This window comes from Oncorhynchus kisutch, linkage group LG12 (assembly GCF_002021735.2).
Source record: "Oncorhynchus kisutch isolate 150728-3 linkage group LG12, Okis_V2, whole genome shotgun sequence".
NCBI classification, from domain to species: domain Eukaryota; kingdom Metazoa; phylum Chordata; class Actinopteri; order Salmoniformes; family Salmonidae; genus Oncorhynchus; species Oncorhynchus kisutch.
This window is the reverse complement of record NC_034185.2, coordinates 29,358,154-29,373,897: the sequence shown is the minus strand read 5'-3', so window position 1 is coordinate 29,373,897 and position 15,744 is coordinate 29,358,154. Positions and strand designations below refer to the sequence as shown.

The 15,744-nt window shown below is 40.3% G+C and overlaps 1 protein-coding gene across 1 annotated transcript in view; it reads right to left on the bottom strand.

Annotated features, from left to right (window-relative positions):
- Positions 1 to 2,696: 2,696 nt before the first annotated feature.
- nudt14 (nudix (nucleoside diphosphate linked moiety X)-type motif 14) overlaps positions 2,697 to 15,744 on the bottom strand; it is an 83,900-nt gene continuing 70,852 nt past the window's right edge. Inside the window, exon 5 of the mRNA XM_020496697.2 lies at positions 2,697 to 8,706. Within this exon, the coding sequence (XP_020352286.1) occupies positions 8,457 to 8,706 (250 nt within the window). The 3' untranslated portion in view covers positions 2,697 to 8,456. The remainder of the gene's footprint in view (positions 8,707 to 15,744) is intronic.

The window sequence follows — 15,744 nt, the reverse complement described above, 5'->3', positions numbered from 1 at the left end:
GAGAACGGGCTTGTGGTAATGACTAGAGCCGCATAACTGGAATGGTATCAAATACATGGTTTCCAGGTGTTTGATGCCATTCCATTTGCTACGTTCAGGCCATTTTTATGAGCCGTTCCCTCAGCAGCCTCCACTGTTAGTCAGTTTTATGCATAGTATTTTTGCAATGTGTCATGCATATGAACTCAAAGTGCTTTTTTTTTTACAGAGCAGACATTATGCCCTGTGTATACAAACATAAAACAAACAGGGGTCTAGCCTCCCTTGAGGTTCTAGAGAGAGCAGCATAGGAAGTGAGTGAAGGGAAGGAGTCCATTTAAGGAGCAGTAAGGGATGAACAAATAGACTGAATGACACTGAAGATGTACATTGACAAAAAGGAAAAGTACCTGGTTTTAAAAGAGGCTATGATAGAGTAGCAGAGGAACATAAGGTCTTATCTGATGCCATGGAGTTTGAACTTGTGGACTAGTTTTATGGACTTATTGGCCTCAAATGCAGAATTTGTTTCGATGTTGGCACATCAAAACAACATCCCTCCCTGTCCCAGACAACTGGTCATGAAATGGAAGGGTGAATGATATGGAACAAAATAAATATACTGTATATCTGAATGTAGGCATACATCTAAGATATACAATATACCATACCCTCATTCCATGAATTCAACTTTTACTTACCAGCACCATCACAGGACATCATCCCCCCACTTATCCCAAGGCGGCTCAATTTACCCCCATTTGCAGTCTACAAATTATTTGTAATTATGTTCCGGCCCCCTGACCATCGACTCAAGTTATGCCAAGAAACCAAGTTGTGCCAAGAGATCTGCAGGGGAATTTTTTTAAATATAATTTTAAGGCAGCAAATTGTAAAGACTTTCACTAGGCACTCAACGTACCTTCTACATTGTGTGCTCATGTGTGTGACTCAGTTGGTTGAGCACGGCGCTTGCAATGTCATGCCACCCATTCAAAATGCTTATTCACGTTGGCAAGTCACCTTGGATAAATAGGTCTGCTTAAATGGTAGACGCTTATATGTTATTGTCCACACAGATAGGGGCATTTTGAGATACTATAAGACATGCATTCAGCCCTTCTCTATATCGAACACTTGGTTGCGTCACAATAATATATAGTCTCCCTGCACTTATTCACTTCCCTTTATGGATGTCAAAGGAAATATGGAAACTCCCTCTAGCCTGTGCCTATACCAATGCGTTCACATTTGTGGAGTAGTGAACAAGTGCACACTTCAGGAAGAAGAGATTGGGATACCTCCTTATTAATGGAAATGCCAAAAAATAGAAAGATTAGATTGCACTTTTAAGACATTCAGAATCCAGTGACGACTAAGACCACTGATTTAATACAAAGGAAAATGTAGCTACACTTCGATAATCCAAACCCTGACTGAGAAGTGGTCATTACGGGGAGCTGCAGCAGAGTTGGGCATTCCTCTTCGTTTTCACAATTACATTAAATTTGTTGTTGCTGTATGCAATACAAAATCACTAGTTTCCCCAATATAGAACTGGAATAAAGTTCAATGTAATTGTCAAACCGGAGAGGACTGTCCAACATTTACGACACCATAACTAATCTCTACCTCTCACCCCAGACCCAACGGTTGTTGTTAGACTTGACGTGCAGTTGCCGTGAGGGCAGAAAGGTTGCACTTGGTTAGCTGATGCGTTCACTTGTACTACCCCCCCCCCCCCCCCACCCTAATCGAGTCCACTCTCCTCAAAAGTGTATGCATGACTGTCTCATGATTACTATTCCACCTTCAAAAGAAAATACCAACACAAATATTGCCATGACAATTACACTTCACTGGTGTCAAATATTTAGCATTGGACATTTGAGCGACCAAGAGCACTTTACTACACTCCCCCCCCCCCCTCAAACACACACGCAACAAAAGGAGGAATCGGCTAGCCCTCGGTTTGAATTAAGACACAGCGTGCAATTCAGTATTGTATGAATCTATGTGAGCATTCAAGAGCCAAGGAGTGAGAGAAAGAAAATTCACCTGATCAGAGCACCTGTCTCCTACTGGACCTTCTATCACTTCTTCCTCCTTGGGTGTGGAAATGGGGCAAAAAAAACACACCTTTTTGTGTTTATCAAAAAGAAGGATGTGATGTGCTATAGGGTACAATAGTAAATTGGCAAAATGTAGATTTAAGTTGCTCTGGTTATTGATCATTAAATAAAAAACCAAGGACAACCAACGCGGCAGGGTAGCCTAGTAGTTAGAGCGTTGGACTAGTAACTGGAAGGTTGCAAGTTCAAACCCCCGAGCTGACAAGGTACAAATCTGTCGTTCTGCCCCTGAAAAAGGCAGTTAACCCACTGTTCCTAGGACGTCATTGAAAATACGAATTTGTTCCTAACTGACTTGCCTAGTTAAATACATTTAAAAAAACGCACCCCTTAAGTTTAGAATATTCCGTTCCATTGAACATTCCACCACGATTAATATAGCAGTGCCTTGGTCCTCATGGTTGAATTTGTTTATTATATCAGAGATACTCATGTCATCAGGTGCGGGTGGAAGGGTGTTGTGTGGGATTGTTTTTTTACAGTTTGCTTCTAGTGCATGTTACTTTTGTAAAGAGTTGTGGGAAAGAGTTCTCTTGAAGGTCTCATATAGTTAGCCAGAGAATTTAAGGACAATTGGAAAAAAAACATGATTTAGGCATCAACCCTCTTTTATTTACACTTAATGCAGTTCAATGAAACAGTTAGTGCACATGCAAAATATAATATTTAAATATATATATTTGCACCAAGTGCCATAAGTAGGTTTTTTTTAAATTGTGAAATATTTGAAAAAGAACAATTACGAAATCAAGTTAAACATATAAAACATGAAGTATTACTCAAACACAAACCACAATGAATTCACTCCAAATAAAGCAGAAAAACTCTGATAAGAAACATTGACACTTAACTTTGTCGATATCCTTTCTCAGAGAATAAATTCAAAGAAAACACTAATTCTGTGTAAGACACACAAAAAAATTCACAATTGAACAAATTGCTTTGCAGTATAACCGACAATAAATGCATAAACTAAAATAAATCAGGGGCGTTAAATAGAAACTACAATTTAAACACCCTTTCTTGAGAACATAAGCAATAACTGATAGTCACAACCTCGTTGCTTGCAATGGATACTGAAAATACTCAAAAAAATTGTCAAAAAATGAAAAATAAATGTATTTATTGTCTTGTTCTCATCTATCACAAAACAATATTCCATGCTCTCAGAAAGGTACCGTTAAAAAAAACACAAAATAAACCAGTTGCAGTTGCAATATCAAGACAGAGTACCCAAAAAAGTGGTATCAAACAAGTATGTATTGAAAGGGAGATATAAGATGCATTCTATCCCAAAGAGAACTCCACTGAAATGGACACTTCCGATATTCATGGAACGTTTGATATGTTAGTGCCTTACGGGCATGCCAGCACGCGCGAAATGCAGATTTTTTTAGTAGTTTTTTTTTCTTCACATAGGCCATCGATGCTGTATGCGCTACAATGATGCAGTGTGACATGCCTACTTGCCACACGGTGATGGAGGTATAATCGTCGCATGATGTTATGGTAGTATCCAGCATTGTCATGATTGAGAGACCATCAGTGCTGGCAATGTTTAAGAAATTTGGACTCTTCACCAAAAAAAACTGTTGATGGCTTATAGGTTTCAGTTAAAGGCGCAATCTGTATGTTCTGTCTTTCAATGGTAACTTCGATTAATGATATGTACCCAACTTGGTACAACTGTCTTACTCCATCATAGCCCCAAATCTACAATTGTATTACTCCATGATGTATCATCTTTGTCGTAAACCATGCATAGCTACAAAATATTTCCTTTAATGATCATGTTGCTCTCACTGACTGTCGCTCCTTGCATCTGTAGGTCAGTCTATGAATTTCAGAGGGGTTACTTCGAAGCCCCATCCCTCACTTTTCCAAACAAAGTGACTAGGCTGTTAAAATTACAGATTGGGCCAGTGAAAGGGTTTGATACCTTATGACATAAGGCACCAATGTACTGCTATGTAAACTTATACAGAGTATTAGTCCTTAAAACACATATGAGTTACAGCTGTACAAATCAAGACCATCCAAAAGGTAAGAGGTAAGCGCCAACAACAACTTTTGGTGGAGTTCTCAGTTAAGATTTTGTCTTAGCAGGGACAATGCATGGTCAATGAATCTACCAAAAATCTAACTCATCTGGATTTGAATGAAGGCAGACATCAAATAAAAGATTGTCTCATAGGAACAAAGGCAGAGGGGACAGTGTGTTCAAGTCTGGGGTTATAGATTTAAAGCTGGGCTCCTTAATGGTTAAACAGTCATATCCGTTTTTGATATTACAACAACAAGAAGTCACTGCAAACAACGAACACTGTTTTCCCCTCCGGACATCATTGCACGCACGATAGAACATCAGAATATGTACTGCATTTTTTTAAAACCACGTTGGGGCAACGCTCCTCACCTCCACTTAGGCAACAAACAATAACAAAGTCCATGGAAGGGACAGTGGCGGACATTGTTTCCCATACAGTGGACTCCATCTTTACGGGAGAAACTGTAATGGTTAAGACAACTAAGTTACAATAGTTCCCTGATAACACTTTTGGCCTTCAACGCCTAACCCAATTTCACCTTATAAATATTTACCATGATTCAATCAGCGGCGCAAAGGAAGGACAAAACTCATACATGTTAAAGCCTTCAAGAGCGAAAGAGTAAAGAAAAATGTGTCTGTTCTGCTATTTATATAAACTGTAAAACTATCAAGCTGGCTAGCATGAGTATAGGGCCATCTTTTTTTTTCTGTAAAATAAATTCTAGCCATTCCAGAAAAAAAACAATCAATCCTGATACTTGATTGACAAATGATTCCAAATAGAGGGAGGAAGAATAATTTGGGAAAACTACATGCTCAGGGGAAAGGGCCCACCTTGGCTATGGAAGTCCTTTTGAGGTCAATAGGACTTTGATCAAGTCCCCCCCTCCCTTTTCAATGTTATGGTAAGGCAAACACGCCTGGTTAAAACAATTTAACAGTTTACCTTGCTATCTAACAGCATCATCAATACTGACATACTCCATCTATTCACACACCATTATTATAGAGGTCAGTCGTTTCAACGTGATATACCTGGGCTTTACTCTGATTTCCCCATAAATATTGAGTCTGAACAACGGCTGTGCTACTGACACGGCGAACAGCAGTGAACTAGAGTGTAGTTGCATCTCAAATCTGTCAGGAAATGTATGGTTGATGCAACAGTGCATTAAGAGCCTTACAGATTAATTGTTCATTCGAAAGATAAACTCTGGCTTGTAACAGTTGGACCATCAAACCAGCTGGCTGGGCAAAAAATATATGTTATTTTCTGGTGTTAAACTGGTTCTCTGTCTGAGAAGACATCAGATAACGGCAATTCTATGGTGAAATCTGAGTCTCAGATTTTTCACTTTACAATGTATGCCAAACAAAAACTATTGATATCAAAGTAACAAACCATACAACTCTATGCACAATGACTGCTTTGAATAATTTACACAGTACATAAATAAAAAAAAAAGAAAAACTGCAGATTAAAGTTTGGTAAAAGAATTACAGTAAAATCTCCCTCAGTTTTACTCGGTTACCAAAATCTGTACCTGCACGGTTCTTCCTCTAAATGTGTTTTTGTCAAATGTTCAGTGGAAATTGTTTAAAGTAGTCCTCGTGCATAGAGTGGTGTTAAACTTTGAAATCAATGGTTTTTGTTAAGTATACATTTGAAAGTAATGTATACTTAAGTTAACTTAAGTATGGAATTGCCCCTAACCAAATGGAATTGCCCCTAACCAAATGGAATTGCCCCTAACCAAATGGAATTGCCCCTAACCAAATGGAATTGCCCCTAACCAAATAACAACTGGCTTCTTTTACAAATCTGGGAAAACAAGCCAAGTCTTCACAAATATAAACAAAGTTCATGTATAATATTTTGATGTTACATCAACTGCTAAGTTAAGACCTACGTGGCTATGGAATGATGACACCCAGAATGCAATTACAGGCCAATTCAGATAAAGCTTAAGCTTTAGCTTAAACTAGGTAGCTAGCTGTACAAGTCCAAAACAAGTGAACATTTGAAAGTGACACTTGCTGTTTCCTTATTCCACCAACTACTAGACCTTGCTGTTAAGCCTTCGGTTAGGAAGCCAAGATACTTATTTAAGCCAATAGTTTTTTTCAAATCATTCTGAAATTGAATTATAATCGCTAACTATTTGGTTTTGATCCTTATATCACCACCGCTTCATCGATTTTTAACAACTTATTGTGGAAGGGGCCATGAATCCACACACTAATATGTTGCCAAAAGAAAGGTTTTTCATGAGATGTGTCAATTCACCATTTAGGACTTTAACAGGTCATAAAATTTGCAAACTATATCGAAATGTCACTACATCACCACCATACACAATGGTTAAAAAGTATATGGCTAAGACGGTGCAGAATGGTGATCCCTGAATGTTACCTCGTCAAGGGGGGGAAACTGTCTGGACCTGAGATGTTAAGCAAGTGCTTTTGAGATTGATTGTTGTCTTCATCTGTCCCAAATAGGGTTGCAAATCCCAGAACCATTCCCAGAGTTCTTAGGTTTTTCAGAAATCCCAGTTGGAGGATTTCCAGTAAAACTGAAGGGAATCATCAAGGAGGGAATCCTCCAGCTGGGAATCCTCCAACCGGGTTATCTGAAAAACCTGTGAAAACCTGTATTGCAACCCTAGTTTCAAACCACCATAGACTTGGATAGCTGTTGTTGATTTCTGTGGAAATGGGGGCGTTTTGAAGAGGTCTGGCCAAAACAGGCATAGGGAAAAGAGGGGTCTGTCTAACTGTTGGGCCATGTCTCTCAGATTCACAGGTTAAAAAGCGCAACCATTTTACTTCAAGCCTCACATACGGTGCTGGTATCAACAAAACTCTTCCGCCCCTGCCGTCAGGTTCAAAACAACAAGGGGGATCACAAAACAAACTAAGGGCTCCGGGTGCTGTTCCAGGAAGCTGGGTCAAGTAGCATGCTAAACTTCCTCCTACATGTTACAAGCTAGGTTTTCAGTTTCCTAAAACAAAACTCCCATTGACCCTGCTCAAAAACACTGGCTGAGATATACATAACTCTTGATCTCGGCCAATATCGGTGAAGCCTTCCTGCTAACATGCAGGTATAATTGTGATAGAAATTGTCCCCCAGAGGGTTCTCACAATTTCCAATTAATGATATAGTGGTTACTAGTGTTATCAAAATGCTCAGTATCATGATACTCAGAAGTATCATGATATTACAATACTTTCGAGTATTGTGATACTGAGTATTGTGGTGCTAGTATAGTGACAATAGTTACTGTAATAAATCTCCCCAGTGTAGAGGTAGGTCATATTCCCGTGGTAGTTAAAAGAAGCCTCTATCGAACGTACAACTTAATGGGACCTCAAAGGAGCACACACTACTGTAGTGACACCCCTGGACTCAATGCAATGCTTACAACTTATCTAATCACCTCTGCTAACTGAAATGTTTATTTTAAAATCAGACCATGATCAAACTACCAGCTATCAAGTATTGCTTAGAGAAGTGTTTCCCAATCCCGGTCCTGGTGGATCCAAAAGGTGAGCAGATTTGTGTTTTAGCCCAGCAATAACTCACCTGACCATGAAGCCATATTAATTAGTGGAATCAGGTATGTTAGTGCTGGGCTGGGATAAAATCGGCACCGCTCCAAGACTGGGAAACACTGGCTTCGAGGCTGAGTAGATTGTGGAGAAAATAAGCAAGGCGCGCCTGAACCAGCTGCAGTAATCGAACAGACTCAGCAACGGCCCTCGTATGTAATAAGCCCTGGCGCTGACTAAGCAACAACATTTTTGCATTCCTGGAACATGATTCAATCAACGGTAGACAAGCAGCTCCAAACGAGAGCGCCATCATGTAGCCATCTTCGTGAGATTGCACCCTGGACCTCTGTGAGGAAAAGGTAATACATTTACAGTGAAAACTAACAACAAACAGTGCTGCTGGCCACCAGCATATGGCAAGTTTTAGAGGAAAAGTACTAAAGACCATGTAAAAAAGAAAAGAAAAAAAGAATGAGACAAACCTCTGAAAAAGAACAGTTAGTAACGAGAAAAAAACGGTCCCCCTGGGGCCAACTTATATGGATACGGGCAAAGGCGAAGGGATTGGGAGTAGATTGAAGTTGTCTCTAACCACTGACAAAGGGTCAGATTTCTTTTCTCCATCCCCTAATTGTATAGATTAGGCCTAGGGGTTAGGGTCATTGATCCCAGATCTGTGGTTAACTGCAACTTCCACCTCAGGCTGAAGGGGGCAGGGAAGGGGACAGGTGTTGGGTGGGTTAAACGTTGGTGGAGATCTTGTACTTGGGCGACATGTTGTTGTGGAACCAGATGAAACTGAAGATGACGCCCATGGTCTTGGGGATGCTCTCATCATAGGCAAAGGTCATGGCCTCGTGGAGGGGTACCTTCACCACCTCGATCAATTCGCCCTCCTGTGGCTCGCCGCCGCCCTCACCCACACAGTTCTCGTCCGACACCTCGGCGTAGAACATGGTCTGCTTGGCACCCGTCACGCCAACACCGGACCTGCCGAGAGAGGTTACACAAACACACAGTCAAAGGACCATAAGTCTATTTGCGCCAGGTTAGCATTTCACACAGAAATGCGAAACAGAGTGAAGTATGCACAGCTAGGTCACTAGCTCTTCCGACAGCAATAACCCTACAACTAAATGTTTCTTCTTACCACAGCTGTATAAAAATGACCCCTACTATGCTAATTCCTACTTCGCATACTCTCTCCCCCCCCCAGTCTTAGTTTGATAGCTAGTAGTTTGATCATGGTCTTTTATTTATTTATTTATTTTACCTTTATTTAACCAGGTAGGCAAGTTGAGAACAGGTCTGATTTAGAAACAAATCAACATTTCAGTTAGCAGAGACAAGTTGTAAGCATTGCATTCTTGAACTTGTGAACGGTCATGTCCCTTAATTATAAACTTGTATGGGATCCGTAAATATGAATGCTAAATTATAAGCCTAGTTTAGCCAAGGAGAAAGCACTGCGCTATATAGGGAGAAAGACAGGGTCCTTCCTGGCTAGCCATGATTGGCTGAGATAATGGCGTAGATGGACATGAGTTGTCGGTCATGTCTATAACTCCACATGTCACAGGCTTCTGTTGCTCTACTGCGCTGTTGAGGAAGTAAGCATTTCACTGTAACGTTTACACCTGCTGTATCCTGGTCATGCGAACAAATAAACATTTTAATTTCATATACAGAGTGTGTTTACCAGAGACAATAATGTGAAGAAAAACATGACCTGCACCAAAGTCAGGTTAAAGGCTCAGGACTATATAAAGTGTATTTTACCTGGAGGTATTCCTTATTGTAGGCTACTACTTTAAATATTTTGGTTGTTTTCTACACTACCACACTCTTCCTCTGTTTAGCATATTGTCATAGACAGTCATGTTTTACATGTGAATTCTTAAAAAGTTGAGGACTATAACGGCATCCGCATGTTTCCCCATCCGAAACGGTTTGTGCATATATGACCACATTTGTGTTTGTTTTAGTCTTCGGGAAGGTTTTTTTTCTGGCTGTTCACGCACACAACATTTCTCCTCGAGGAAACCTGATATTTGGAAGCAGAAGTCCACGCCCCTTCGTCGGTGGTCGGTCAACAGTAGGGATTCTTCAATGTAGTGTTTGTTGTCATTCAACGATAGACAACTTGTTTTCATGCACATTTTCTCACTGGAGAAATAGTGCACCAAATATCTTAGTTAGATTTAAATGTTGCATCCGAGACCACCTCGGCAAAAACGTAAAAAAATAATGACTGATTTGTTGAGTTCCCTTATTAATTCTGACGATTTTGAGGAAATATATACTGGCTACGGCGTCAAGATGGGCAAACAGCACTATTAATGCCTTTTTCTTGTTTTTCAAGCGAGGGTCTTTATACTTGCCATTCAAGAAGATAGTCTCTCAAAAAAATTGATTTTCTCCTACCATATCGTGTTAAATTCTCCCACATTATTTTAACATTTCTACAAACTTCAAAGTGTTTTCTTAAAAGGTGTGAATGATGAGAAATGGGTGTAAACAAAGGAGAGCTCTCTAGCAAGTGTGAAATCACCGCAAACATCTTTTAAGGGCTTTTCCTCAAAACTGTGTTTACAAGTGTATAAACTTTCAATGCAGCATAGCTTCCCAATGTTACACCAATTGTAATGTATGATATAGATATACCATTACAAAGCTCTGGAACTGAACTTTACATTTTTTTTAAATTATTTTTATTAAATAAGCTCACATATAGGTGTGCAGACCATTGAACCGTGATGGCACAAGAAAAAATATTATACTGGTTTAGGGGTAATTCAATCTCCATAACACTTAAACAGAGAATGGTTTCACCATAGCAAGAAAAATCACATCCTTGGAATAAAATAAAATGTGTAGAATATTTATTAAAGCAGTGTTACAAAAAGAAGTGTTACAATGTTAATTTTACTACTCTGGAATCAATTGTCCCAGCTTACGGCTGAGACGTCACACACAGACACCATTCGTTTGTCTGGCTCTTGTTTTGCCACTATGGAAGAATTCAAACATCCATTGTTAGCCAGTCGTGAACCCAAAAGGGCTGGGGCCTGTGGGCGCCTGTCACCACGGAAGCACCCAGAGCACAGTGTTTCAAGCTAAGTACTTTTGTCATGGCACTCCCTCATAGGGGGCCATGGGGTTAGCCATGGGGGTTAAGACGATACCCATCTAATAAGACGGGAAGAAACCTACACATAACAATGCCGATAAACACACCACAACAAGTGGTGGAGCTGGTGGGGTCAAATCAAAAGGCATGTTAGAAGAACGGAAGTCTTCACTCTAGAGGTGGAGGGAACATAGGTAGGGAGGGGGGAGGTGCGGTTCCGTATGTTTTCCGCTGCAGTGTTCTACAGTGTCAGAGAACAGACCGTCATTTGTAATTGTTTGATGGATGGATAGTTGGTACTCCAAAAGGCCCTGGATACAATCTCCTTTTCCTGTTAGTCTTCCCTACATTAATAAATGAAACTACAACACTACCATACAAACAATACAACTGAGTGGATTGTTTTTTATAAACTAAGCTTTATATCACTTTATGAACAAGCTGGTGATGGCTCAAACATGCAGTTAAGGTCAAATAGCTGGTTAAGGTTGGTGCTAATGTACAGTGTGTTGTAAATGTCTGTGTTAATGAAAAGCACGCTACAAATAAAAAATGTATTAAGGATCAATGCAGTCTTTTTAATTGTATTTTTAAAATCCTCACCGTATGTCTAATAGAGCACTGTGTATTTAATGAAAATAACTCCAAATATAGTTATCATTTTTCCCCTGAGCCTCCTTTAGCCATTAAAATGCTCAGTCTGATCATTACTTGTTGCTTTTTTGTTGATATTTTTCTTAAACTGCATTGTTCGTTAAGGGCTTGTAAGTAAGCATTTCACTGTAAGGTCTACACTTGGTGTATTCGGCGCATGTGACAAATAGAATTTGATTTGGGCGTGTTGATACACATTTTTATACACTTACATACACAGCCCTGATTGGCAGACAGGATCGTCTAGACCCCTCAAACTCAACTCTGGACCATGAAGCCAGTTCCACAGGGTACACTGGGTGGGTGCAATTAATTATCAGGTAGAATTAAAAAACCAGCAGGCTCCGGACCTCGTAGGGTAAGAGTTGAATACCCCTGGTCTAGACTCTAGAGCAGGACTGAGAAACTCCGAGGGCCTGATTGGTGTCACACTTACTCCATCCCTAGCAAATACAGCTGATTAATCAAATTGCATTGAAGATCATGATTAGGTGATTATTGGAGTCAGGTGTATTACCTGGGGCAAAACTGTGACATCAGGCCCTCGAGGACTGGAATTGAACACCCCTGCTCTAGAGAGTACCATGTGTACCCTTTCAAAGTAAGAGGACACATATGCAAATAAAAGATGACTGGTCATGCTCAGAATAATCAGATCAGACTGTGTTGTCATGCTGTGGGCAAAAAAAACTCCATCCCACCTGAAGAGGCTGAAATTACAGGCAAAAAAAAGTACAATTAAAGCTTACACTAAAAGGGTATTCTCATAATTTTCACAATTTCATTGTTAATTTCAACCTCAGTGTGGAAATATCATACAAAAACAGGAAAATCACATTTCACTGGACTGCTCCTTTAAATGAGTCAACATAGAGCAAGTCACCACTTGTACTGCGATAAACAACGGCGAAGTGGAAGGAGATAAAAGTGTAAACGAACACCATTGTCATTGATGCAGAATAGCTATGTTACAGATGCAGATACGACTTCAGCAAGTTATGTTGCCGTAGGTTCGTGGGTGGACAGGGAAATGCAAGCAAATGCTCATGCAAATACAGTCGTATGAGAAAGTTTGGGCACCCCTCTGAGGCTGCATAATAATTTACTCTGTCGTCACAGAAAATGATCACAGTGGCATGCCATTCATTTGCTAATAAAAGCTGAGTACTGGGGTATTGTCCAGACAAAGATTTTTAGTGTAGCAATATTAAGTTGTATGAAATTAAATCAGATGTGAAAATAGGCTATGCAAAAATGTGGCCACCCTCGTCATTCTGTTGATTTGAATACCTGTAACTACTTAGCACTGATTAATTGGAATACACAATTGGTTTGGTGAGCTCATTAAGCCTTGGACTTCATAGACAAGTGCATCCAATCATGAGAAAAAGTATTTAAGGTGGCCAATTGCAAGTTGTTATTCTCTTTGAATCTCCTCTGAAAAGTGGCAACATGGGGGCCTCAAAACAACTCTCAAATGACCTGAAAACAAAAATTGTTCAACATTATGGTTTAGAGGAAGGCTACAAAAAGCTATCGCTGAGATTTAAGCTATCAGTGTCTACTGTGAGGAACATAATGAGGAAATGGAAGACCACAGGCACAGTTCTTGATAAGGCCAGAAGTGGCAGGCCAAGTAAAATATCGGAGAGGCAAAGGCGAAGGATGGTGAGAACGGTCCAAAAACAGTCCACAAACCACCTCCAAAGACCTACAACATCATCTTGCTGCAGATGGTGTCACTGTGCATCTTTCAACAATTCAGTGCACTTTGCACAAGGAGAAGCTGTATGGGAGAGTGATGCGGAAGAAGACTTTCTGCACACACACACCACAAACAGAGTCACTTGAGGTATGCAAACGCACATTTGGACAAGCCAGCTTCATTTTGGAATAAGGTGCTGTGGACTGATGAAACAAAGACTGAGTTATTTGGTCATAACAATGGACGTTATGCATGGTGGCAAAAGAACACAGCGTTCCAAGAAAAACACTTGCTACCCACAGTAAAATTTGGTGGGGGTTCCATCATGCTGTGGGGCTGTGTGGCCAGTGCTGTTACTGGGAATCTTGTTCAAGTTGAGGGTTGCATGGATTCCACTCAATATCAGCAGATTCTTGGGAATAATGTTGAAGAGTCAGTCAAAGTTGAAGTTACGCCGGGGCCGAATATTTCAACAAGACAACGACCCAAAACACTGCTAAAAATCTACCCGGGCATTTATGCAGAGGAACAAGTACAATGTTCTAGAATGGCCATCCCAGTCCCCAGACCTGAATATCATTGAGAATCTGTGGGATGATTTGAAGCGGGCTGTCCATGCTCGGCAACCATCAAACCTAACTGAACTGGAGATGTTTTGTATGGAGGAATGGTCCAAAACACCTTCATCCAGACACTCAGAGGCTATGGGAAGTGTCTAGAGGCTGTTATTTTAGCAAAAGGAGGCTCTAAATATTGATGTGATTTTTCTATTGGGGTGCCCAAATTTATGCACCTGTCTAATTTTGTTTTAATGCATATTCCACATTTTCTGTTAATCCAATAATACAAATTTCACTACTGAAATATTACTGTGTCCCATCAGTTATTTGATAGATCAAAATGAAATCGATGATCCAAACACCCAATTATTTATAAATGGAAATCATAGAAATTGTCAGGGGTGCCCAAAACTTTTCATACGACTGTATCAAGGAGAAAGCTGGTCTGTCATTTAAACTCGATGTGAACACCAAGGTTCCTGTCGTTCTGGTTTTTTTTTTGTGGGGGGGAGTGGTGAAGAGTCACTCTACTTACGTAAGTGCTTTATTGACAGATAAATGTGAAACTAAGTGGGAGATGGGAGAGGAGAGAGAGTCCGAAGGGAGCACACAAGAATTGAACATTGTCTCCAGAGGGGAGCCACACATGCATGGAGCCAAGAGTGTTACCAACTGACCAAGGGGTAGGGTCTTGCTTGCATGAGATTGCGCTAAACGCACATCAAACTCCGCATCAAATTACACATAGCACATACTTCTCCACCAGCTCTGCATGCGACTGCGTCGCCAGTGTGAATGCGCCCTTACCCAAGATTGAGCTTCTCGGTTAGTCATATATTTGTCTATTGTGAAGAAAATTTGCCACGGAACACCTGAATGCATGCATGACTCCTTTCTACGCGCACCAAAATTACAATCTGTTTCTCTGAATTGCCCTGTGAAAGCCAAACACTACGATGGCATTTTATAAAACTGAGCTAGTCATGTTGGCAAAAGAACAAGCTTTCAAATAATGGGCACCTGACAGTAATGGTGTGATGGCAGGGATAGAGGGCTGTGTTTCAAACAAAACAACTACAAGCGTGCTTGCTCTAGTCCCTCAACAGCACAGTTAGGAATGCTCAAAAAAGTATCTTATAGTTGAAATCATAAAAGGAACTGTGCACACTTTGGAGAGGTGTGTGGCCAATTGGAAGCATCAGTTAGTTCTTGGTCTTATGTTGCATCTACTACGCATTTTTCAGGAATATTCTTATCATGTTACTGAATGTAAAGAGTATTTTCAGATTTCGTTATCAACAAATAGAGTGAAAAGTACAGAATATAAAATGCACATAAGATCTAAAGTGCAATGGATTCAGTCTTAAGTCAGGTGAACAGCAGTGTCCTCAACTTTGGTCTAATAACTTTATCACCAAACTGTTCATTTTCAATTGCTACCATGCGTATGCATTTTTCATAGGCCAATTCGCACAAATGTAAAGGGTTACTGAGGGTCCTTTGGTCATACCAGAAGGGGTGCCTTCGCTCACGTAAAATAAAGATTTAGAATGTTATATAATTTTTGGGCATCACAGAGATGTTCTATAGATTCCCGGGGTCAATTCATGTTTGTCTGAGCTCTCGCCGTTCACGCAGGCAGAACTATAACCGGTCTGACATAGCATTGTGATGAAGCCACTCTCACTATACTGGAAGTTTATAGGAAGATTACTTTTAGATTGTGAAAACTACTATCATACTGTATGTCATATTTCTGGCCAATGTCATAACGCAGGAGGTTGTCGGCTCTCGAATGAACCATTGATCATATTTTTGCAATATTTCTACCTCGCAAAATTTGTAATTTAATTCTACCACATTTCTCCTATTTGTCTGTCTTCAGTCCAGGGTGTAAAATGCATGGTGCCGTTGCAAATGTCAGACTCAACTCTGAAGCACACAATCTGCAGGTTGAACATGGCGAGATTGTAGACTCC